Here is a 24,135-nt window from a genome sequence, read left to right on the forward strand (position 1 = left end):
CTGTGAGCTTGTAGATCTACTATTTTTGAATAGCCAACATATAAATTGATAGTGTTTAAAATGATGCTACATTAGCTATTTTTGCTAACCATACAGGTTATGAATTATGTTACGAAGTAGATAGATATCACATGAGACGGAATGGAAAAGTGACAGCTTGCCTCTCCACAGGACACAGTACCTTCTTCCACGTACAGTACACATGCACGTGAGCATGCGCGCTCGCGCACACACACACACACAATATGCCAGCTAAGCACAGCACACAGCAACTCGCGCACTGATAATCCACTGGCAACGTTGCAAAATATGTGTTGCATTTTCACATAGATCTCCAGCCTGTCAGTGCGACTCGCTCACACACACACACACACACACACACACACACACACACACACACACACACACACACTGTACTTCCAAGGTGAGGATTAGCATACAACAGTAGTCTAGCGTAGTCTCTGCCATGTAGAATATGGATATGCGTTTGTTTTTTGGGGGGTTTTGTGCAGTGTGTGTCGGTGTTGTTTCACACACACGGACACACAGACACGAATACACAACAAGCACAGCAGAGTTCTCTCCTGACTGCATGACTGACTCCCTTCCCATGCATGCGTGTGCACGGTATATATCCTTTATATCTGTGGCTCTATTTGTGAACCCGTTTCCCCCAACCACATCGTGTTGCATGTTGTGGACATGTCCTATTATTACTTCACTTACAACATGTACAGTATTTGATCTATATTCTGTTCGTTTTGGTGTATTTCTACAACGAAATATACAGTAGATGTGGGTTTTCGGTAATTGGCGCTCCCCGGGCGCAGCTAGCCAATAGCAGCGGATTGCTCCGAGGTCGACTCGGTCTACTGCGGGCCTAGTATTTCACAAAGCAAGACTGCCATTGACTTATGTGACTCATCGAATTAATCATCTACTACATCTCCTCTGCTTAGGGTCTGTTATTATTTTTATTTATTTATGACCAGTGGTGGAAAGTAACTAAGTACATTTACTCAAGTACTGTACTTAAGTACAATTTTGAGGTATTTGTCCTTTACTTGAGTATTTCCAATTTCCAATACTTTTTCTTCTACTCCACTACATCTCAGAGGCAATATTGTACTTTTACTCCACTACATTTATTTGAAAACTTTAGTTACTAGTTACTTTTCAGATATAAATTATGATATAATGAAACATACATTAACCACTTTAACCCTATTTTACACCTAGGCTATTTGAAAATAGCCGATCTACAAGCTCACAACGCGTCGCATCGCGACGCGTTGTGAGCTTGTAGATCTGCTATTTTCAAATATTTAGTACTTTTACTTTTGGTACTTTAAGTACATTTTGATGCCAATACTTTTGTACTTTTACTACAAGTAAATTTTGAATTCTGGACTTTTACTTGTAACAGAGTATTTTTATATTGCAGTATTGGTACTTTTACTTAAGTAAAGAATTTGAGTACTTTTTCCACCACTGTTTATGACACAACATTACTCCCCATGGTGACTCGGCTTGTTTTGTACAGTAAGGGTACATTTATTCGTATACTGTTAGGCCACAAGCTCAAACACAAAAAAATGGTTTAATTAAACATACCAATGCTTTTTCATGTGGGCACTGGGCGTCCAACCATCCGGACATGATTAGTTCCGGGGGGGCCCAACCCAGCTTTTAAAGGGATAGTTCAGTCTTTTTATATATTTGGGTTTGATATCGCGCATTTCCAAGGTCCCGGGCAAGCGGTTGAAGAAATCGGCACGACGGTTGCTGAGAAATGTCCGCCGGAAGACTGTTAGCGCTCTGTAGCAATGCTAATGGAAATGAATGGTGTTCAGCGCGTGTAGCTAGCAGTATCTAGAAGATACTGGCTACTATTTGAATAGTCTTTAACCACTTTTTAACTCGACGTCCCTATTTTGGGGCAGGTCATTACAGGCGATCCACAAGCTCAAAACTAACCGCATCACGAGCAGTGTTGGAAAGTAACTAAAGTAATATGTAACTTAAAGTAATAATATTACTTTTTTCCAGTAACTAGTAAAGTAACTAATTACTTTTGGCAGGGAGTAATAAGTAAAGTAACTATTACTTTTTAAACAAGTAATATGTAATAAGTAATATATTACTATGTTTTAGTAACTTTTCCAACACAGTGTTGGAAAGTAATGTTTTAGTAACTTTTCCAACACAGTGTTGGAAAATAACTATAAAGTAATATGTAACTTAAAGTAATATATTACTTTTTTCCAGTAACTAGTAAAGTAACTAATAACTTTTGGCAGGGAGTAATAAGTAAAGTAACTATATTACTTTTTAAACAAGTAATATGTAATAAGTAATATATTACTATGTTTTAGTAACTTTTCCAACACTGATCACGAGGCGTTGTGAGCTTGTAGATCGGCTATTTTGGCTAGTCGTCGTACGCGAAGTATGTAGGGCTTAAGTGGTTATGGAACTGTTCTAGGTGATTCTTCTTTTTGTTGTATGCGGTCGATGCTTTATGAAGCACCGCCTGTGTCTGCAGCAGGTTTCAGCTCTGTAGCTCTCTGCTGCTGTTGGTTGTATTTGTTGTTTACGCTCCCCTTTGCTCGCCATGCCACCGCCGGCCCGGCTGGCATCTCTGGTGGGGGGTTCATGGCTTTAAATGAGTAGTTCACCCAAATAATGACTTATTTTCTATCAATTACACACCCCATGAAGCCTTGAATTAATGTTTTGTTTTGTTTTTTGTCGCATTCCTAAGCCAATAATTCGATGACCAGGTGGCTGCTCAGTAGGGGACTCGATTGAGTCATCAAATGACTGGCTCAGGAATGTGACAAAAACAAAACAATCTCCGATTAATTCAAGGCTTCATGATGTGTGTAATTGATAGGAAATAAGACATTTTTTGGGGTGAATTACTCCTTTAACACATTGGGTGCCAGAGGTTTATTAAAATATTATACGTTGAGTGCCAGCATTTCTTCCATCCACTTGCGTTATACATTTCGTGCTGTGAGAAGCCCAGACGCGGAAGTGCATGTAAACAAAGCGTGCGTGCGAGACGGCGGAGGGTCCCGACTAACGCCTGGAACAATAATATTTCCAACGCGACCCTCCATTGCAGCGTGATCGCCGATCGAAAACGGCTCGTTTCCACCACATTAAAAAGAAATGGAGATATTAAGCTTTTAATCAAGGAGATAACATTGAAAACGCCGACCGGAAGGATTTTTGACATGGAGCCACATCCAGCCTCTTCTTCTCAGAAACTCCTTGGGTGATGTCTAAGTTTCGTTTTAGCGCCCCACGTGGACCACTCGTATAAAAATAGAATTGGGTCAAAAACGGTCCGGACCGTTTTCGGCACTTCTCGTTTGGACCCTCAAAAACGGTCCGGACCGTTTTTGGCATTCAATGTGTTAACATGGCGGTGTGTGTGATATGATCTCAGTCTTAAACAGCTACATGATATAGCTCACCGCTAACCATTTCGACAAGTGCCACTCGATGCCGTATTTTCAGCTGAAAAAAACTGTCGCGCACTGCGACAGTTTGAGATTTTTGTCGAGGGGAACCGGTCTTGAGTGACCTCACCACCTCCGGTTGTGTGTAGAGCAGGGTTCTTCAACGTTTTTCAGGCCGAGGACCCCCTAGCTGATAGAGATGTAGCCCCCCCCCCCCCCCCGCCCAATACATATTGTATAAAATTGTGTCGCAGATTAACACATTGGGTGCCAGAGGTTTATTAAAATATTATACGTTGAGTGCCTGCATTTCTTCCATCCACTTGCGTTATACGTTTCGTGCTGCAGAAGCCCCGACGCGGAAGTGCATGTAAACAAAGCGTGCGTGCGAGACGGCGGAGGGTCCCGACTAACGCCTGGAACAATAATATTTCCAACGCGATCCTCCATTGCAGCGTGATCGCCGATCGGAAACGGCTCGTTTCCACCACATTAAAAAGAAATGGAGATATTAAGCTTTTAGTCAAGGAGATAACATTGAAAACGCCGACCGGAAGGATTTTTGACATGGAGCCTCATCCAGCCTCTTCTTCTCAGAAACTCCTTGGGTGATGTCAAAGTTTCGTTTTAGCGCCCCACGTGGCCCACATGTATAAAAATAGAATTGGGTCAAAAACGGTCCGGACCGTTTTCGGCACTTCTCGTTTGGACCCTCAAAAACGGTCCGGACCGTTTTTGGCATTCAATGTGTTAAGCATTTTCATAGATTTCATGGATAGCTTCATAGACTTGTTTGACAGCACTGGATTCATGTTGGATCCTTTGTTGAAGACCCCTGGTAGAGTTTTGTTAAATGTCGGGGGTGCTGTGGGTTCAGTAGGTTCATTCCATGCAAATGAGCCTGGTTGTAGCACAGTGGACCCCGAGTTCTGCTTCTTCCCACTGGACATGTGCCCAGGCTGCCAGCTTTTTTCTCTGCCGGGCCGGGCATCCATGCCAGCAACGCTTACAGCATAGGCAAAAAAAAACTTGCAGGGACACACACACAAACACACACACACACACACACACACACACACACACACACACACAGACAGGAAAGTATCCACACATGCAGAAAACATCACTGATGGATCACAAGAAACATTTTGTGAATGAGCAACGTCTTTGACTGATTTGGATGAGAAACCAAAACCAGATCAAGAATTTTACGGTTTAGATCCTTTTTTTTTGTGTTGCTTCTTCATTTTTCTTTTCATTAACCCATTGAGACCTGAAGCCGATTCTACATGTCTCCTAAATCCCAACAGTTTTCTGAAAAACATATCTTTCTATATCAGTGGTGCTCAATCTTTTTCATGTCAAGGACCCCCAAAATTAAATGTATTTGGCCGCGGACCCCCATCAAAATATTTAGTTCCAGGGACCCCCCAGAAGCAAAGATTTGAGTTAAAAATGTTCGCTTGAAAAATATATATATTCAAAGATTTGCACACATTTTCACAAATTTTCAAAAATAGCAGATCTACAAGCTCGTAGCGCGGCACTCGGTGCCGCGCTACGAGCTTGTATATCTGCTATTTTTGAATAGCCTAAAGTGTAAAATAATTATTTTTAGCTCAAATCAAAAAATGACACAGTTCCAGGTCTTAATGGGTTAAGATAATAAATAAGGTGTCTTTTCTCTGTGCTTGTCGATAAAGGAGGGCATTTGCTTCTCCATGTTCTCCCAGCCATCGGGGCCGCGGCTTGGAGGGTTTGGGAGTTTCAAGGCCGCAGCCACAACTTCAAACCTCCTCCTCTGTGTCTTATCGTCTCCATAATCGGTTGTGTACACTGTATTTCTCTTAAACACTCTGCCTTTACTTCCAACTTCCTTCCTTCCTTCCTCCCTTCCTCCTCTTTCCCTTTCTTCTGTCTCCTCTCCTCTCCTACACCCCCCCCCACCCCTCCCTTGCCCCGCCCCCACCCCCAACCCCCTAAAAACACCACCCCACCCCCGACACCTACCCCTCACCTCCCCTCTCTAGCCTCAGCGCCCCCAGCCAGAGGATGCGCCCCTGCGCCCCAAATCGAGTAACGTTCAGCAAAGGCTGCAAACGCTCCGGATCGCCACGCGCTTTTACTGCGCTATGAAACACGTAAGAGATGTAAGGGAACCAGGGCTCATATACCAGGCATGATCTATATTATTATTATTATTATTATATCAAAGAATTTAGAGTTTTGTGTTATTATGGCCTTTTTGTTCATTTCTACCCTCCCTCCTCCTCCAAGCGGACGCAGCTGTGACTTTAACCCATTAAGACCTGAAGCCGATTCTTACGAATGTTTTCTTAAAAAACGTACGTCGCTATATCAGTGGTTCTCACACTTTTTCATAATTGTCAAGGACCCCCAAAATTATATGTAATTGGCCGCGGACCCCCATCTCAAAATATTTTGTTCCAGGGACTCCCGGAAGCAAAGATTTGAGTTAAAAATGTTCGCTTTAAAACACACTTACATTCAAAGATTTGCTCAGAATGTCAAGATATTTCAAAAAAATAGCAGATCTACAAGCTCATAGCACGGCACTCTGTGCCGCACTATGAGCTTGTATATCTGCTATTTTTTGAATAGCCAAAGTGTAAAATAATGTTTTTTTTTGCTCAAATCTAGAAATGACACGGATGTCTTAATGGGTTAAAAAAAAAGACACATCTTCTCACACACACCCTTTGTTTCCCATCTGCAGTCGCTCTTCTTCCTCTGTCAGCCCACCCCCCCCGTCTACTTGTTTTATTTATCTCGCCCGACAGTTCATTCCTCTTCTTCACCGAACAAATTGCACCAGACGTCAGCATCTTTATTCAGACATCTTATCGCTGGGTGGGTGATAGAGGAGACAGATCGTGATAATAAAATGGATGGTTAGAAAAGAATTTAAAAAACAACAAACAAACAAACATGTGAAATGGAGATCGTTGTTGGGAAAAACTGTCGGAGAGCTAGGGCTCTTGATTGGTTGATTGGCTTTTGTGTCAATCAACCAATCAAGAGATCAGATACACCCACAAATGCAGTTGCACTGACCCTCCAAAGTTTGAAGTAAGTCAGTTTAAAAAGCTTGCGTTAGTGTCTCTGACCTCTGTAATGCTGGCACACTAAACGGAGAGGTCCCTTGCCGCGGAGGAGTGTTGAAATGAGACCGTTAATGTGCTTTGGCTGTCTGGCCCGCAAATCCACTGTCGCCTACACACTCTGTTTTGCAATGCAATATTTATTTCACAGTCAACAAGTTGTTGGCTAAGGACAAACAGCTCCGAGCCCAGACTAAGAGATTAGTCATTTACTGTTTTCCTCGAGGCAAGAGTTAGAACTAGAGCTTTTCTCCAAAGTCAAAAAAAGCACACAAAAAAAAACCAACAATAGAATGAATCTCCTAAAATGCTGTTATACTGATTATAGTCCTGGGGACCTTTTTGAAGAAGTCAGTATTACGTCACTTGGCGAACTGTTGAACTGTTACTTTTCAGGAAATGGACATAAGAACCTGTGTTCCAAATTCCAATAGATCCAATGTAGTTATAATTTTTCATTGGTTCAATATTTATAAAACCCAACAGATACACTTAACCAACCGCGAAAAAAGCTACTTTTGTGCAACACTCGTCTCTTACGACTAAGCAGGGCATTCATTCACAATTTATTTTTAATGAAAAACGTAAAAAGTTGAAACATGGAGATACGTGGTTTCTTTCCGACAGATATGATAATGCTTCAGGAACCCATAAAGTCATTATTCGTCTCAGTCGGTTCAGTGTAAACCTCATTTGTCCAAAACTGTTACTTTTCTGGATTCAGATTTTTAAAAATGGCAAAAGTAGCAGATCCACAAGCTTGAAACGCGTCAATTCGCGCCGAGTTTCGAGCTTGTAGATCTGCTACTTTTGATGCTTTTGGTGTGACGCTGTAGCATGATCAAGTAGGCCATTAATTTATGATGTAAAATGTGGAGATAAGAGGTTTCTGCCCAACAGCAACTTGTAATTTTTTTGATGTCAGTAGTTTAATCACGAGACTGCTATTTAGGAAACACTCCAATACAATGTTCACCATGAATCTTATGCTCTTCCCCAATGTTGTGCCGCATTTTTTCCTACAAACTCGTGTTGGCGAGTTTCACACACATTATGCACAGGTTCGTTCTGGTAGCCACTCAGTCACCAATAAAAAGTCACCATTCAAATTGAAGACATTTGGTAATTGCCGTAAATTGGTGTCACTGTGAGGGTAAGGACCACGCCATTGAGATATAATTGCATCTACTTCACACCAAGTGCCTTAGACACACGGTAGTGGAAAAATGATTAAGTTAAAATTACTCAATTACTGTACATTTTGAGGTACATTTACTTAAGTATTTACATTTTGTGATACTTTACTTTTCTGTAAAACGTATACTACATCTCCGAGGCAGATATTGTGCATTTCCCGCCACACTTATTGGACGCAGCTTTAATTACTTGTTACTTTTCAGATTTAGATTATTAATACAAAACATTCATTAAGTGATAAATGATGATGTTTTATCATAGGTTAAGCAACCCATCAGCACATGAAGACATTCAAATCAGCCCCACCTTTACCAGCTGAAGTGAAGTGACGAGCACATTAATACATAACTAATAACAATCCAATAATATGATTGTGAAATGGGCCATTCTGCCTAATGAGTACTTTTACATGTTGCTTCTGTAAGTATAGGCAAGGCAATTTTATAGCACATTTCTACAACAAGGCAAATCAATGGGCTTTACACGGAACATCAAGCAAAGGAAACACAATTATACAATGACATTAGGATGCATAAAATAAAATAAGTAAAAATAACAGATACAGTTACAGTGCAGAAGAGAAAGGAAAAAATAACTCAATCAAAGGCAGTGGCAAACAGAAAGGTCTTTAGCTGTGTTTTAAAAGACAAGAGTGGCAGCAGACCTGCAGTTTGTTCCAGATATGTGGTGCACAGAAACTAAATGCTGCTTCCCCACATTTACTTTTGGTTTTAGGGACAGAAAGTATAGTTTGATAACTTTTATTCAAGTAGCATTTTGTCTTGTAAAAATATTGCTGCATTGTGGTATTGCTAATTTTACTTAACCTGTTCAATTCGGGAACGCGTCTACAAATGTCTTCTAAATAAAAAAAAGTTCCTGTTTTCTGAAAGCCGTATGTTGCTATAATATCAGTGGTTCTCAAACGCGGACCCCCATCTCAAAATATTTTGTCCCCCCTCCCAGAAGCAAAGATTTGAGTTACAAATGTTCGCTTTAAACATATATATATTCAAAGATTTGCACAAATCTTCAGGATTTTTCAAAAATAGCAGATCTACAAGCTCATGTGCCGCACTATGAGCTTGTAGATCTGCTATTTTTGAATAGTGGGCTATAGCCAAAATCTAAAATGACACAGTATATGCGTTCCCGGATTGAATGGGGTTAAGAAACAAAATGAAATCTAAGTACCACTGTTGCATGTACAGTATATACACGCACACACACACACTCTTCCCATGTTGCAATCTCTTTGCAACTGCAAAATAGCCTTGAGCAATGCATGTGCACGCTCACTCACACGCACGCACGCACACGCACACGCACACGCGCACACACACACACACACACACACACACACACACACACACACACTCACCCAAACAGTTAATTATGTCTGTACATGACAGTACAGTATGTGAGTGTAGTAGTTCTATAGCTCTGGGGTCGTGGCTAGCGCCACGACCCCAGAGCTACTGCCAACTACTGTTGACACAGAGCAGTGGTTCTCAAAGTGGGGTCCGGGGATTCACTCTCAAATGTACTGGGGGGGGGGGGGGAAAGAAGAAAGAAAAAAGATAACAGCCTACGTAAAATCATCTAGGGTTCATGCAAATCCCATTAAGACCTGAGGCCGATTCTACAAGTTATTTGTTCCCTCTAAATCAGTAGTTCTCAAACTTTTTCGTGCAAAGGACCCCCAAAATAAATTATTCATTTTTTTTTCATATAGGATTTTTAAGAAAATAGCCAGAGTAGCAACATGAAATACGCTTTTGATGTTCGGAGAGGTTTTCGTCTGTAATACTCTAGGGCTTTCTCAACTTCAACTCGACTTGGGTTTGTTGTCACATCACACAGTTTACACCAGGTATAAAAAAGAGCTTTGTCTGTCAACTCCCGAACTTTCCCTTTGTTCCTGTCTCTCTGTATTTTATTTTTAGTACAGTACCTTTTTTATTTTTCCTGTCTCTCTTCCATTTCTTGTCTTGTTCTTTTGTCTCAACCTATCTCTGTTTCGCACACGACTCTGGAGTCAGATTTTTTTTTAAAAAAGCAAGTCAGTGTAAGGGAGGAAAATCAATGACAACTCCCAGAGTGATCAAATCCCACGCCTGTCTGAGAGGAAAAAGAATTAAGAACGGAATTAAAAACAGGCAGGGGTTTTAGAAAAGACCTAAGCGCCCACGGCACGGAAAAAGTACAGATGGCAGGAGGGTTGAATGGATGCATAGGAGGACTGTTGAACGGGAGAGCGCGAGAGGGCGAGAGAGAGAGAGAGAGAGAGCGTCTGGAATAAGTGAAATAGACTGTCACGTTGAGGTGACAGTTCTGCAAAGTGCTTTTTCTTTGTCTGCAGCAGTCCTTGCAGTCGAGCCTTGCATTGCATTCACATTTTTTACCTCTGTTTATTCAATATCTCAGCCTTAGCGAGTCGCACCACATCATCATTTTTTTCGTTCCCAGCCCAATCCAAGGTCTATGTCTGTGTATATATGTGCTCAAAGGTCCTATCTGTGTTGTCTCGTGTACTTGTATGTCCCTGTGTATTGTATGTCGTCCGTGTGAGAAGTGTGTGTGTTTCTGTCATTTCGGGCTCATTTCTAGTGCCGTTTTGTTGTGTGACTGCCCTTCTCCCGCTTACAAGTGGCCAAAAAACTGCTGCCTTGTTACCTCATTTCCTGCTCTCTACTTCCTCAGAGCCTCAGAGCATACGCCCCCCTTCCTACCTCACATGACACATCTGCCCTCCACAGGCCATTGGCGGTATTACAACGAAGAACATTAAAAAAAAAAACAGCTTCAGCCTTGCTTTTCGTTAGGCTGAACGATGTGGGGGATGTAGGAGAACACTATGGACTTAGAGAGTTGCTGCCAAACATTATCTGAACTGTGAAATGTCTTTTTGATAAAGGGGCCAAAACAAAACTAACCACAAGCTTGGTTTTTCCCCAAATGCATCTTATCTTGACATTCGTCCCTGTATGCATACATTATAAGTTTAGATGCTCTTGGGAACCCAGGACATTTTTAAATGAGGACATCAGTGGTGGAAAAAGTACTCAAATTCGTTACTTAAGTAAAAGTACCAATACTGCAATATAAAAATACTCTGTTACAAGTAAAAGTCCAGAATTAAAAATGTACTTGAGTAAAAGTACAAAAGTATTGGCATCAAAATGTACTTAAAGTACCAAAAGTAAAAGTACTAAATATTTGAAAATAGCAGATCTACAAGCTCACAACGCGTCGCATCGCGACGCGTTGTGAGCTTGTAGATCGGCTATTTTCAAATAGCCTAGGTATAAAATAGGGCTGAAGTGGTTAATGTATGTTTTACAATGCAATAATTATATCTGCAAAGTAACTAGTAACTAAAGTTTTCGAGTAAATGTAGTGGAGTAAAAGTACAATATTTGCCTCTGAGATGTAGTGGAGTAGAAGTAAAAGTATTGGAAATTGGAAATGCTCAAGTAAAGTACAAATACCTCAAAATTGTACTTAAGTACGGTACTTAAGTAAATGTACTTAGTTACTTTCCACCACTGGAGGACATTTCACGCCATTCAGATGGCTTTTCATCAGCTAATGCCCGATTTACAGTCTGTTGCGAGCTGGCGTCGTGCACTGAACATGGTAGATCTACAAGCTCGCCACCCGTTGTGAGCTCGTAGATCGGCTATTATCGATGCGCGGCACCGTCGCATGACTAAGTATAAATCTGGCTTAAGTGTACGGCTCCACCAGATGCCTTTTTTTTCGTAGACAAAATGATTTATATGTACTTCATATGTCTACAGCTGTGTTCATTTGGATCAAATGTGTAAATGCACATCACTTTATGTCTGTGGTGATAGTAAATGTAGGTCTTTTTGAAACTGTAATGTTTCTTGTCACTGAATAATCACCAATGTCGTATTTGCAGTTTCTGGCATTTATGTCATTATAGGCAGTACTATAGTATTATGTTGGCAGATGCATTTTCAGATTAGTTTCCAAACGTAGGCCTAAACAAGGATATTGCCTGCTACAGAAACCTTCTCTGCACGCTTGGCGTGGCGTTCTGATTTTTCCTGGTGACAAATTCCTGAACGCAACGACGCGTGAAATCGATCTCGCGTCGGCGTGAAGCGTTTACTTACTTGCAACGGAGTATGTTTCAGGCTTCGAGTTTCACAAAGACATACCATTGCTATTACCCCCAGAGGTTAGGAAGTTAAGTGTGTTTTCACATCACGAAGGTTTGATCGAGATAAAAGCACAGCTGTAGACATAATGTATGTAAACTGGCCGGTCGTTTTTTTTGGCAGACGGTCACCTTTTTGGGGTGACACCTGTCAGCCAGCTGGGACGTTGGGATGTGAACACAGAGAATGAATGTAAAAGAAAAACAACAGAGGCATCTCTACACATTCCCTAGCGTCTGTCGGTGGAAACCTCCATTTGTCCAAAACTATCAGTTTTCTCAGGATTCAAATTCAAAGATGCCGAACATATCCAAAATAGCACATCTACAAGCTCAAAACGCTTCGCGATGTGACGCGTTTTGAGCTTGTAGATCTGCTATTTGTGCTACTTTTTTGTGTGACACTATGGAAAAAATGTAATATGGAGATCAGAGGTTTCTGCCCGACAGCAACGATAGGCAACAATAATGCTCAGAGTTTGTTTGTTTCACACTAATGCTAAAAACTTTTTTTTAAGTATGAAAAAAATGCACCAGGTGGATCTATGCGTTAAACTTGTGCATGCAGCATGCATGTGAACACATGAAGTCATTCCACAAGCCTGTGTCCTCTGTTCCGGTCTGGAACGAGGTCAAAGCTTTGGTTTGGCAGTTTGGAACTTCTGTTTCTATCCTACACACGTTTGGCTGAAACAGACACGCATGTTAATAATCAATAAAACACAGGTGTATGTAATAATTAACAAAACGATATGCGAGGGGTTTCAACGAGGCGTGAATACATAGTCGGCTACTGTAGGTAACCCATGGAGCATTTTAAAATGAAATCAAATATTTGAATGTATGTTTTTTTATTTGATCCAGTAATTAACAACATGAACCATACAGTAGCATCCTCATTCTGCCGGAAAATGGCAGACGTACAAGCTCACAAACCCGTAGCATTGTGAGTAAGCTTTTACTGTAGCTCGGCTATTTTTGGCAATGAGATTTGGTGTAGAGGGGGGAAAAGGAGGGGACCAAGTGTAGAACCCTGGGGGACCCCCAGCCCAACTAAATATATAGGGTTTAAGTTTTTAAAATACAAATACAGAATAAATGAGTTTAGCTATCAAGCTGACTTTGTAGTTCATGCTTCTTGAAATCCCACGCCTCTGAATATGTTTTCCATGCTGCCTTATACCAGACCTGGGCTAATATAGTGATATACTTTTCCATTAAAACGTCATGCATGATGATTTAGATGGATCATGCTGTCGCCGCTTTAGTTTTTTTGGTTTCGCTTTGTTACTACCCAGTAAAATCAAATTCACGTGAGAAAAATTGCCTCAGGATTTTAATGTGCACTCTCCCTGTGCATTGATTTATATGTTGATGGGAGTTTGGACTATGATTTGATGTTAAACGAGTGATTTTGATACTCACAGATTGGATTCCTAAAACTGAGCTTTTTAGTCGCCTATTTTTGGAACCTTTTTGGGGCGGAAATATATGTTTTCCCAGAATCGATTATTTCATTCAAATCAATTCTTCTTCTTTTTTGGTTGTCTGATCAAAACCTACTTAGATCGATTAAACTGCTGCACCCCTAGAAGCAACAGATTTGTGTCAGCTAAGGGGACGAGCTATATTTGAACCCAGGTCTGCTGACCCCCCTCCCTCCCTCCCTGCCAGACCAACCAACAGGATGGTCTGAACGGTGAAGGTGTCATGGTTCTGACTGCTTCTGTGTGTTGTTGTTCACCGTCCGCTCACCGTCCGCTCCGCTACTATTAACGGACCACCAGTCCAAGGAGCTGCCCACGTACAAGGACAACGACTTCATCAACGACGGCCAGAAGATCCACATCGACGACGAGAACAAGAAGATATTCCTGGAGAAGCTGAGGAAAGACGTGGAGGTATGCATGTGTTTGGGTAGATTGACCGACTGAAGGTGGAAAGATCTGCATCATATGTACAAGTAACACTTGTCAAAATACACATTATGTGCAAGTAAAGACAAAACTGATGTCTTTACTGATGTGAAACTGATGACACTTGTCTATGTACTTTTAGCCATCATCTCTCTGCCCCAATATCTCCTCTTCCTCCAACTCCTCTAATAATAATAATGATAATAATATCTCAAATTTATATAGCGCTTTTCTAAGTACCCAAGACGCTTTACATAGGGGGAGAGAAAAACGACAAAAGAAAAACAACGTTATTAGGAAAAACACTAAGAAAAGGCTACGGCTATGGAATAAAATCAATCAAAACAGTGGATCACTGAAACAGAAGGATGTGCAGTTATCTTTGGAAAGCCATATTGAAGAGGTGGGTTTTGAGAGCGGTTTTGAAGGATTGAAGGGTGGGGGGAGGCTTCTCTGATAGTAATGGGGCGTGCATTCCACATGCTTGGGGCAGCAAAAGCCCTATCGCCCCAGGTACAGGTATGTGGTCTTTGACGAGGTTGGCGTTGCCAGACCTGAGGGAGCGGGAGGGGACATGAGAAGAGATCCAGTTGAACTAAAAGACAAGTCGTTTAATGTTTGGTTTGCGCTCGGTTGTTGCGCTCTGAAAATAGCAGATCTACAAGCTTGCAGCGTGTTGCGCTGCGCCGCGTTGTGAGCTTGTAGAGCGGCTATTTTCAGCATGCAACCAAGTGTAAAATCCGCCATTACGACGCCATCAAGTCCCACCAAAATACGTTTTAGTCGACTAAATCAACTGTAGGTTGAGTCGACTATAATATATTTATATAGTCGACTAAACTACTATTTAGTCGACTGAAACTAGACAAAAACTAAAACATTTCAGATGACTAAAATTATGTCTAAAACTAACACTGGTGCAGTGGTGGAAAAAGTACTACATTTTTTTACTTAAGTAAAAGTATCAATACTGCAATGTAGAAGTACTCTGTTACAAATAAAAGTCCGGAATAAAACATTTATTTGAGTAAAAGTTCAAAAGTAATGGCATCAAAATGTACTTAAAGTACCAAAAGTAAAAGTACTAAAATGTTTGAAAATAGCAGATCTACAAGCTCACAACGCGTCGCATCGCGACGCGTTGTGAGCTTGTAGATCTGCTATTTTCAAATAGCCTAGTTATAAAATAGGGCTAAAGTGGTTAATGTATGTTTCATAATATCATAATTTACATCAGCAAAGTAACTAGTAACTAAAGTTTGAAAATAATTCTAGTGGAGTAAAGTACAATATTTGTGGAGTAGAAGTAAAAGTATTGGAAATTGGAAATACTCAAGTTAAGTACAAATACCTCAAAATTGTCGTTAAGTACAGTACTTAAGTAAATGTACTTAGTTACTTTACACCACTGCACTGGTGCCTTGTAGGTGGTGAGTAGTATTTTGAAGTGGATTCTTCTCTCTCTCTCTCCCTTCCCGTCCACTAGTTCCTGGCCCAGCTGAAGCTGATGGACTACAGCCTGCTGGTGGGGATCCACGACGTGGAGCGCGCCGAGCAGGAGGAGGTGGAGAGCGAGGACAACGAGGGCGACGACGACGACCGCGAGAGCGACGGCGGCGGCATCGGGACGCCCCCCGACAGTCCCAGCAACACGCTGGACAGCACCAAGCCGCTGTCGCCCGGGGAGTTTGACCCCACCATAGACGTGTACGCCATCAAGAGCAACGACAGTGAGTGTTGGCGCGCTGTGCTCTTCTTAGCGATGGTCTTCTTACCGATTTACAATTTGCGCATTTATAATTTAGGCGTTTTGCAGACGCTGTTATCCAGAGCGACGTAAAATAAGCAAGTTGAACACAGGCATCAAATGCAGAGAGACAGAGTATAGTGCCTCAGTAAACTAGGATCACAGAAACCTGAAGAGGAATCTATTAGTCTGATTAACCACTTACTTGTTATAAAACTGCTGGGCGAAAATAGCTGATCTTGCACGGATCAAACCGGGAAACTTCCGGCTCCAAAACGGACCACTCTACCTCCTGATCCATTGCTGCCTCTGTACTGAAACTCTTTAGATTCAGCTGCGTTATCAGGTCTGCTGGTGGTATCGAGCAGTCTAGGGCTAGGCGATTTGACTTCAAATCAATATAATTATTATTTAACATTTTTGCCTCGGTTACGATTAACACATTGAATGCCAATCGCGTAGATCTACGCGAACCTATTTAAAGCCGCAGCGTGCCAATCGCGTAGATCTACGCGAACCGCCGCCGATTCCCATTGAAAATTCCCCAGGTGCACTTTCCGAATTTTTTTGATCCATTTCCGTTTCCGGTTTGAAGACAGGAAACGGAATTATTCGGGTTCCGTTTTTTTTTATCGTATCCGCTTCCTGTCTGGGATCCTGTTTAAAACTCGATTTTCTCGGTTGTTGTTTTTCTCCTCGCTGATCACTGTTTAGCGTTGATCCGCTGTATCTTCAAGATGGCGGCTCGGATTTGGAAACTGTTTTCGCTGGCCGTTTCTCACGGATCCGCTGTGTGTTTAGAACCAAATGAACGCGCACTTTTAACTTATTTAGCGAGGTCTGTGGCGACATGAAAAAAACAAAAAAACAACAATAAAACGCTGGCACTGGTGAGTACATTATGAGATTAAACTCTGGCATGGAATGTGTTAAAGAACGATATTTTTGATGGTGGAAATAGCCGATCTACAAGCTCACAACGCATCGTGATGCATTGTGAGCTTGTAGATCAGCTATTTTTGTACACCACCATTGTACAATGAAGTATAATACAGGGTTAAGTGGTTAACTCTCTCAGTGCCAATGAAATAAAAAAATGTGTTCTCTAAACTGCCAGCAATTTTTTTAGTGCTTAGGAAGCGAGATACAGCCTTTTTCAGTTATAAGTTAAACAAAGAGTGGATGGAGCTGCAAATCTTCAGATAATGATATCTTGGGTTCTGAACATTGTTTTTAAACTCTGGATTTTTCGTTCTGGCACTGAGGGCATTCAGAAAAAACTCGGGATAACTCGGGGCTTGGCACTGAGAGAGTTAATCAGACTAATGGATTTAGTCAATTGGAAAAATGTACTATAATTTTTTTGGGTTGATTTGCTGATACAATAAGAAAAAAAAACGTGCTTCTCGATTATACAGTTACAAGTCGGTTATTGGTTCTAGATATGGGTTTTGATATATTTTTCCGCGAATTGCCCAGCCAAGACTAGTAAATTGTAATGTGTGTTGCTTGTGTACATCTCCAGATGCTCCCAGGAAGGAGGTGTACTTCATGGCCGTCATAGACATCCTGCAGCACTACGACGCCAAGAAGAAGGCTGCCCACGCTGCCAAGACCGTCAAACATGGGGTATGTATGGAGCCCTGTGCTATCTGTCATTCATACTGTAAATACAGACAGGCTTCTTCACTGTATTTGTGGTTGGGGGGGGGGGGCTGCATTATCACCTGATCACAGCTTTTTGAGATGATCGTAAATGTTTTGCATAATCTCTTTCATTGACAGGAACTATAACCAGGGGGGAATTGGTATAACAACTAAATTGGGGAGACATTTTTCAAAACAAAACAGAAGCAATGTACAATAGGATTGTCTTGGAGATGTCAATATGTCCCTTAAAACATCAAACAATGTCAAAGTGGGGAGTATGTGCACACACTCAAGCAATTAAATTGCCTATGTAGTGGGGGGGGTGGGGAATACCGTTTCCGTACCGCATTGCAGCCACCAATGTGTTTTAAAATGTTCCTGCAGACAATGGAGTAAACACTGTCATTATTTCATGCAGAAGTATACGCTTAATAATTAAAACATGAAAAGAAACGTCATGTATTTTGGGATTGATTGTAAAAATGAAACTCGCAGGTGGAGCACAGATTTATTATAATTTCACAATATTCATTGCTTTATGCATCGGCTATTTGACAATAGCCGATCTCATAACGCATCGTCGCAATGGGACGCGTTATGAGATCGCCGATTTTTTTAAAGCTTGTAGAGCTAGTAGAGATCATGATTTTATTTTTTACTTTTGGAATATTTTTTAAACATTTTAACAATGCAAATCTTGTACGGAGGTCCCTTGCATAAAATCTTTTCATACGGGGGTTTGCGGCCAAATACGTATTAATGTGGGGGTCCTTGACATGGAAAAAACGTTTGAAAACCACTGAGCTATAATAACTGGTATAAAAGAAAAACTCTTTGTGTGTTTGTCCCACAGGCTGGAGCAGAGATCTCCACGGTGAACCCAGAGCAATACTCCAAGAGGTTCTACGATTTCATCACCACTATCCTGTCATAGCCCCGCCCACCCTTGCCCCCCCTGTCCCACACACCCACCCCCCCAACCCCCCCACCCACGGGGACAGAAAAGCAGGGAGCAAGGAGAGGAAGACACATCCCACGTTGAGAGGATTAGGTGCTGCGATGGTCTTTGTATCAGTCTCTCTCTCTCTCTCTCTCTCTCTCCCTCAACCTGTTCTTCCTCTTCCCGTCATCTCTCCCTCCTTCCCTCTGTCCCTGTCACCCTTCTCTCCTTTCAAAAAGGGGGGGGCATCGCGCTCTGCAGCTACGAGGAAGAAAAAAAAAACATCATTTGTTTACATTTAACCTCTCCTCTCCTGTTTTGTTTAGTTTCATTTTTTTGGTTTTCTTTTGTTACGTTCGATGAGGAGAGCTGTGTGGGTTGTTCAAGTCATGTTTTCTTTTGTTTAATTTTTATAATTTGTTTTGTCTTGTCTTGATTGTTCATGTTTGGGAAATATGGCTTTTATTATTGCCTCTTAACGCGGCGTCCCGCATCCATGGAGTGTTTTTTTCTTGTTTTGTTTCGTTTCGCTTTGTTTGTTTGTCGTTTGTCTTTTCCCTTCCGAGGTGAGGTGGATGTTGGGGGAGGGGGGATGAGGTCAACGGGGGGGGTTCAGAGGTCACTTTTTTGCAGGAAAGTAGGAGTAGTAGTAGGGTGTTTACGTTGAGCCTCGTCCAATGCAATCGCTTCGCGTCAAAGGGAAGCAGGAAGCAGTCTTCCAATGGGCCAACAGCCAGTTAACCCCACCCAATCGCCATACACGTTCTCAGCCAAAACGATTCGTCCCCTCATCCCACCAATCGCCTGCTAGCACCTCCCCTCCCTGACTAAATGTTTGTTCCTCTCGCCCGTTTACAATTGGCGCCGGATCAGACTCCCAGGTTATTGTCCTGCCACACACACACACACACACACACACACTCGCGCTCAAAACGCACACCCCTCCTCTACTAAGTTGCTGTCCATTATGTCCAGCGAGTCATACCGTAATGCTTGTCTATATAGCAGCTATTTGTGTCTTGGTGTTTTTGACTCGGCTGCCATGTTGCGCAGTCTTACTGTGACACTGAGGGAACGACCGCAGCTTTAAGACTCATTTATTGCTTCGTCGCACAACGTTGTCACGCGGCGAAAATAGCAGACCTACAAGCTCGCAACGCGTCGCCGCAAACAAAGTATTGATCGAGCTTCACAGTGAGTGTAAGTGATATCACAGCAGACACTCTTGCTAAAATTGTTCTATGAACGGAAGTTTGAAATGAACGCCGTCATAGTGCTGGCACTGGTGTCTGCTCCTCGTAACTGTGGGAAACTTCCCAGAAGTCTTGGCAGGCCGCGGGGTTTGGTTTAGTAACTGGTTTGAGGTCGTCTCATCGTAGGGTCTCATTTTGAAACGTCATCAGCCCCTTAACTTTCCATTGACTTCAGCACCTTATAAATAAAAGACAAAAAGATTGCACTTTTTTTTCCCCAAGTGAGTTGTTAAAGGATAGGAGCTCTTGTTACATGCAACCGCAGCAAAAAGCGCCAAGCGAAAGGGAGAGTAGCGCTTCTATAATACAATCTCACAGGCCCAGCCATCCTTTCTACCATTTAATATACGTCTGAAAGGACTGGATGGAATAAACTTTATGGCAATATTTGATAGGGTGAGTAAAATCCTGTTGAGTGCTCATTTAAATCTCGGGACAGTGGGGGACCAGACCCCACTTCGCCACGCCATATCCGTGCTTCCAGGACAGACAAACGCCTCTTTAACGCCAGCATTGTTACCTGCGTCACACAAAACAAGGCTCATTTAAACTTCATCAAATGTCCGACCAACAGCAAAAAAAGCCACAGTATACATGAGCCTTTGATGACAGCCGATGGTGTGTGTGTGTGTGTGTGTGTCAGTGTTCCAGGAGAAAAGATGGCAAGAAAAAGGATAAGAAAAAGGGGCAGAGAGCGGAAGGACAGAGTAGAAGTCTGCAATTGAACAATATAGGTGTTTTTAGCCTAATCGCACGCCGACACCGCGCATCGAAAATATACAAGCTCTCAACGTGTTGCGGATGCAACTCGTTGTGAGCTTGTAGGTCTGCTATTTTGCGAATCAGGCTTTTTTTTTTAAGCGGTTATGTCACGCCAACCCCCCATTAACCTCTTCTCTAACCTGGCTGTGAGTTTGTGTTCTTCATCGATGTTTGTGGTGTTGTTGATGATGATGATGATGTTGTTGTTGAAAGGTGGTTTACCCTGTGTTTTTGAATTTGGTGGAATTTATGAATTGATTGATTCTGTGTGTGCGTGTGTTTTGGTTTTTATGTATATTTTGCACAAAAGGAAAATGGAACCAAATGTTTATGCATATGATTATCCCGATCGGTCCATGTGGTCTTAAAACAAGGGAAATGCAATATTACCTGTGCGTACGTGAGGAGAGCCTTTTGGCGCGTGTGTCAGTCGACGGGATTTAACCCATTAAGACCCGAGGCCGATTCTACAAAATGCCTTCTAAAGTCAGCAGTTCTCACACTTTTTTTTAAAGTTCAAAAATAGCAGATGTACAAGCTTGCAGCGCGGCACGAAGTGACACGCTGTGAGTTTGTATATCTACTATTTTTTAATAGCCAACGCTAAAATCTAAAATGACACAGACGAACCTTCCCGGTTTTAATGGGTTAATATTGGTGTCCTCCCTCAACGACTGTAACCCCCCCCACACACACACACACACGCAAAAAATAAACAATGTAAAAAAACTTCCATCCGCAGCCACGTTTAGTCACAGATTATATCCACATTTATATTTTTACATTGCAATTTTAGTCGTGTAACATAGTTGTATTTTAAAAACGAGTGGAAAAAACTAAAAAAACGAATAAAATGTAAAAGAAGTGAAAGACGAACCCATCTTTGTGAGTGAATGTGGCGTCGTGGTTTAAATGAAGAAGCGTTCTGAAGCGGCTTACTATTATACTGTATGTACTGTTTATGTACTAAGTTTAAAAACAAAAGGCAGACAAAAAAGTTAAAGTAAAACAAAAAAATGCATGTCGCAGGATGAAGATTCCTGCACCCCCCCCTCCCCCCTCAAGTCTGTGTTTGTTGGCTGTTTCCTGCATCTGTACCACTTTAACCTCTCTGTGTCCTCTTCAGTGTAGTAATGATGATAATAATAATAATATTAATAATATTGATGATAATAATCAGTCCCTGCCATGCTTTAAATAACTGTTTGTTTTTCATTGTATACACTGTGGAAGAGGTGTGCCTTTATACTCCAAGAATTATTTAATTTTGTATTCTTTTTTTTTCTTGTTTTTGAACAAAGGTTATTTTAATAATAGGGTGTTTACTATAACATGTATTATTATTATTCCCGACTTTATGCCCCGCCCAGCTCCCCCCACCCCCCCATTGTTCCAAAACGTATGTGTTTAGGTTTTTTTTTGCGTTCATGTTAATCAAAGTGATCAACAACAACAAGAAAAGTCATTGATGACAATTATGTTTTAAACAAAACAAGCAATACGTCTCTTGTCGGGTGGAAACCACATATCTCCTCAACTGTTACTTTTCAGGATTCAAATAAAAAAATAGCTAAAATAGCAGATCGCCAAGCTTAAAACGCCGTGCTTCGCGCCGCGTTTCAAGCTGGCGGAACTGATACTTTTGATGCTTTTGTGTGATGCTGGTAGTATGATCAAGTAGTAGGGCGTTATTTTACGGGGGAATAAAATATGGTGAGAGGATTCTGCCCGACGGCGACGAAAAGGAGTTGACTGTCTTTGTCTGTGAATTGAAGGTTCAGAGAGTCTGATCTCAGGTCTCAAGTTTTAGTGGTTGTTTTGAGGTAAATCCTGTGGCCATTCATCAATCTGATCATTCAGTTCATCTGCGGACATCGTCTACCTCCGTTGTCGTTGACACAGCTTCTGTGCTCATGTTAAACCCCTGTCCGAGTGTGTGTGTGTGTGTGTGTGTGTGTTATCCGCCATCTTGATATCTCCACATACTGTACAGGCATAGCCACAGATGACAATGTCACGCATCAGGGATGGGGTTTTCCTACATGTTACTCAAACCACATTTTATTGCGAACAAAAACTGCAACTGTTGTTTTTTTACCTTCTTGCACTTTTACTTTTAACCTGGATTCATGTTGTCCAGATGATCACATGTCTGCCTGCCCGCCCTGTGAATGGCTACGTTTCATACAAGAAACATCTGACCTGAAGTCTGTGCTTTGGATGCTTTTCTTTTTCGGCTTTCACTAAAACGGGCTATTTATGTTTTTTTTACTCAATTGCTATAAACATCAAGAAGGGTCACAAGTGACTTCCAGTCCCACTCTGCTGCTCTGTTTGGCCCTGGAGGCCTCCTGTAGTCACAAATAAAAATGTGCAAGCTCACTTTTTTAGAACAACAGAGCCAAGGTGCATGCTGGGAGAGCGAGTTTTCCCTTTTCTGGATGGGGGTGGATGGGTATTGTCGTGATGTATCAGTGGAAAAGAAGGCAGTCGGACGTCAACGGACACAAATGACGAACGATTGCACGCAAATTACAGTGCAGCGCGCGCACACACACACACACACACACACACCCTTCGCCTGCCCCGCTGCACTCATCATCAGCACCGCCCCCGTGTTCACCCCCTCACCGCACCACCCCCACCCGCAACCCCACCCCCACCTCCTTTCGATCCAGCATCCATCCCACTTGACGAGTCAAAACGACGACGCAAAATGCTCAGTGTTCATTTAGTGCTTAACCTCACTTGAACCCCTGTAGTCTTAGAGAACCGGACTTGAGTTACGACTGTACCGTGACCACTTTTTCCGTCTATACCCGATATCGCAGTCAAAAATAGCCGATCTACAAGCTCACAATGCGCATTGTGAGCTTGTAGAACGGCTATTTTTGGCTAATGTTCCACCCAGAATATGGACACTGGGGTTCAAGTACGTCGAATGGTAAAAGTAGCGGGTCTTTGCTTGTTGATCGGCTATTTTCGCAATTTTGCAAAGTCTTGACAATTTATACTCCGTCATACAATGGTGTTGTTGAGCGCCAAAAAAAACACACACAATCTGCTATTTTTTGACACGCAAACCCCCATCGTACGACAAAGTATGAGTCGGGCTGAAATCTTCCCGAGTCGACCTAACCGCCGAGCATTCTGCCACGTAACCTACATTTAGCTTGAAGAATATCGTACGGTGTGTAATGTATATGTTTGTTTGAATCGAATTTATTTTTTTAACGTGTACTCGCTTGGGAGACGGTGGGATTTGTACAAGTTACAGGGAACAAAGTGTGTGTTTGACATGGGATTTAATTTGTCAAGTGCTTAAGGGAATTAATGGAGACTGTAAATACGTACTATAGGTGACCGCGGGGGGACAGGCAAAATCTGGCAGGGCTGCGGCAATTTCCTTTGGCCCTCTCCGATTTACGAAACAAAAATGTCTCCAAAAATGTTATTGGAGACGAAACTGTTGAATTTGCACACAAAAAAACTTGTGAGATACTTGGGCAAGGAAACCCCCTTATAGGTTATGCCTCCCCAGAGCTAACATTGCTGTGTGTGTATGTGTGTGTGCGTGTGCGCGTGTGTGTGCGTGTGTGTGTATGCGTGCGTGCGTGGTCTGAGATGATGGTTGTTTTGGTGGACGTTCCCTCTCCCATGAGAGAGGCCAACTCATATTCTGTGATGTTTATTGTTCTACACATATATTGATGAATATAACGATAATAATACACTCCATTCCATAAGCGTTCACTCAAACCAATTAAAGCACTTGTTCTGCTCAAAGCAAAGTCTAGTGAGGTGGTTTGTGCTTTTGGCTCATGTTTATACTGCATAATCGAGAGAAAAAATGTATTCTAATAATTGTGTCCCCTTTAGTTGTGTCAGT

At 42.0% G+C, this 24,135-nt stretch overlaps 1 protein-coding gene across 1 annotated transcript in view; it reads left to right on the forward strand.

Moving 5' to 3' along the window:
- pip4k2aa (phosphatidylinositol-5-phosphate 4-kinase, type II, alpha a) overlaps window positions 1-18,799 on the forward strand; it is a gene marked incomplete at its 5' end in the record, with an annotated part of 76,744 nt that extends 57,945 nt beyond the window's left edge. Inside the window, 4 exons of the mRNA XM_080417296.1 lie at window positions 13,766-13,879; window positions 15,381-15,624; window positions 17,167-17,270; window positions 18,145-18,799. Of these exons, the coding sequence (XP_080273422.1) occupies window positions 13,766-13,879; window positions 15,381-15,624; window positions 17,167-17,270; window positions 18,145-18,225 (543 nt within the window). The 3' untranslated portion in view covers window positions 18,226-18,799. The remainder of the gene's footprint in view (window positions 1-13,765; window positions 13,880-15,380; window positions 15,625-17,166; window positions 17,271-18,144) is intronic.
- Window positions 18,800-24,135: the final 5,336 nt, after the last annotated feature.

The sequence above is a fragment of the Gymnoscopelus braueri genome (assembly GCF_963280865.1).
Source record: "Gymnoscopelus braueri genome assembly, chromosome: 21".
NCBI classification, from domain to species: domain Eukaryota; kingdom Metazoa; phylum Chordata; class Actinopteri; order Myctophiformes; family Myctophidae; genus Gymnoscopelus; species Gymnoscopelus braueri.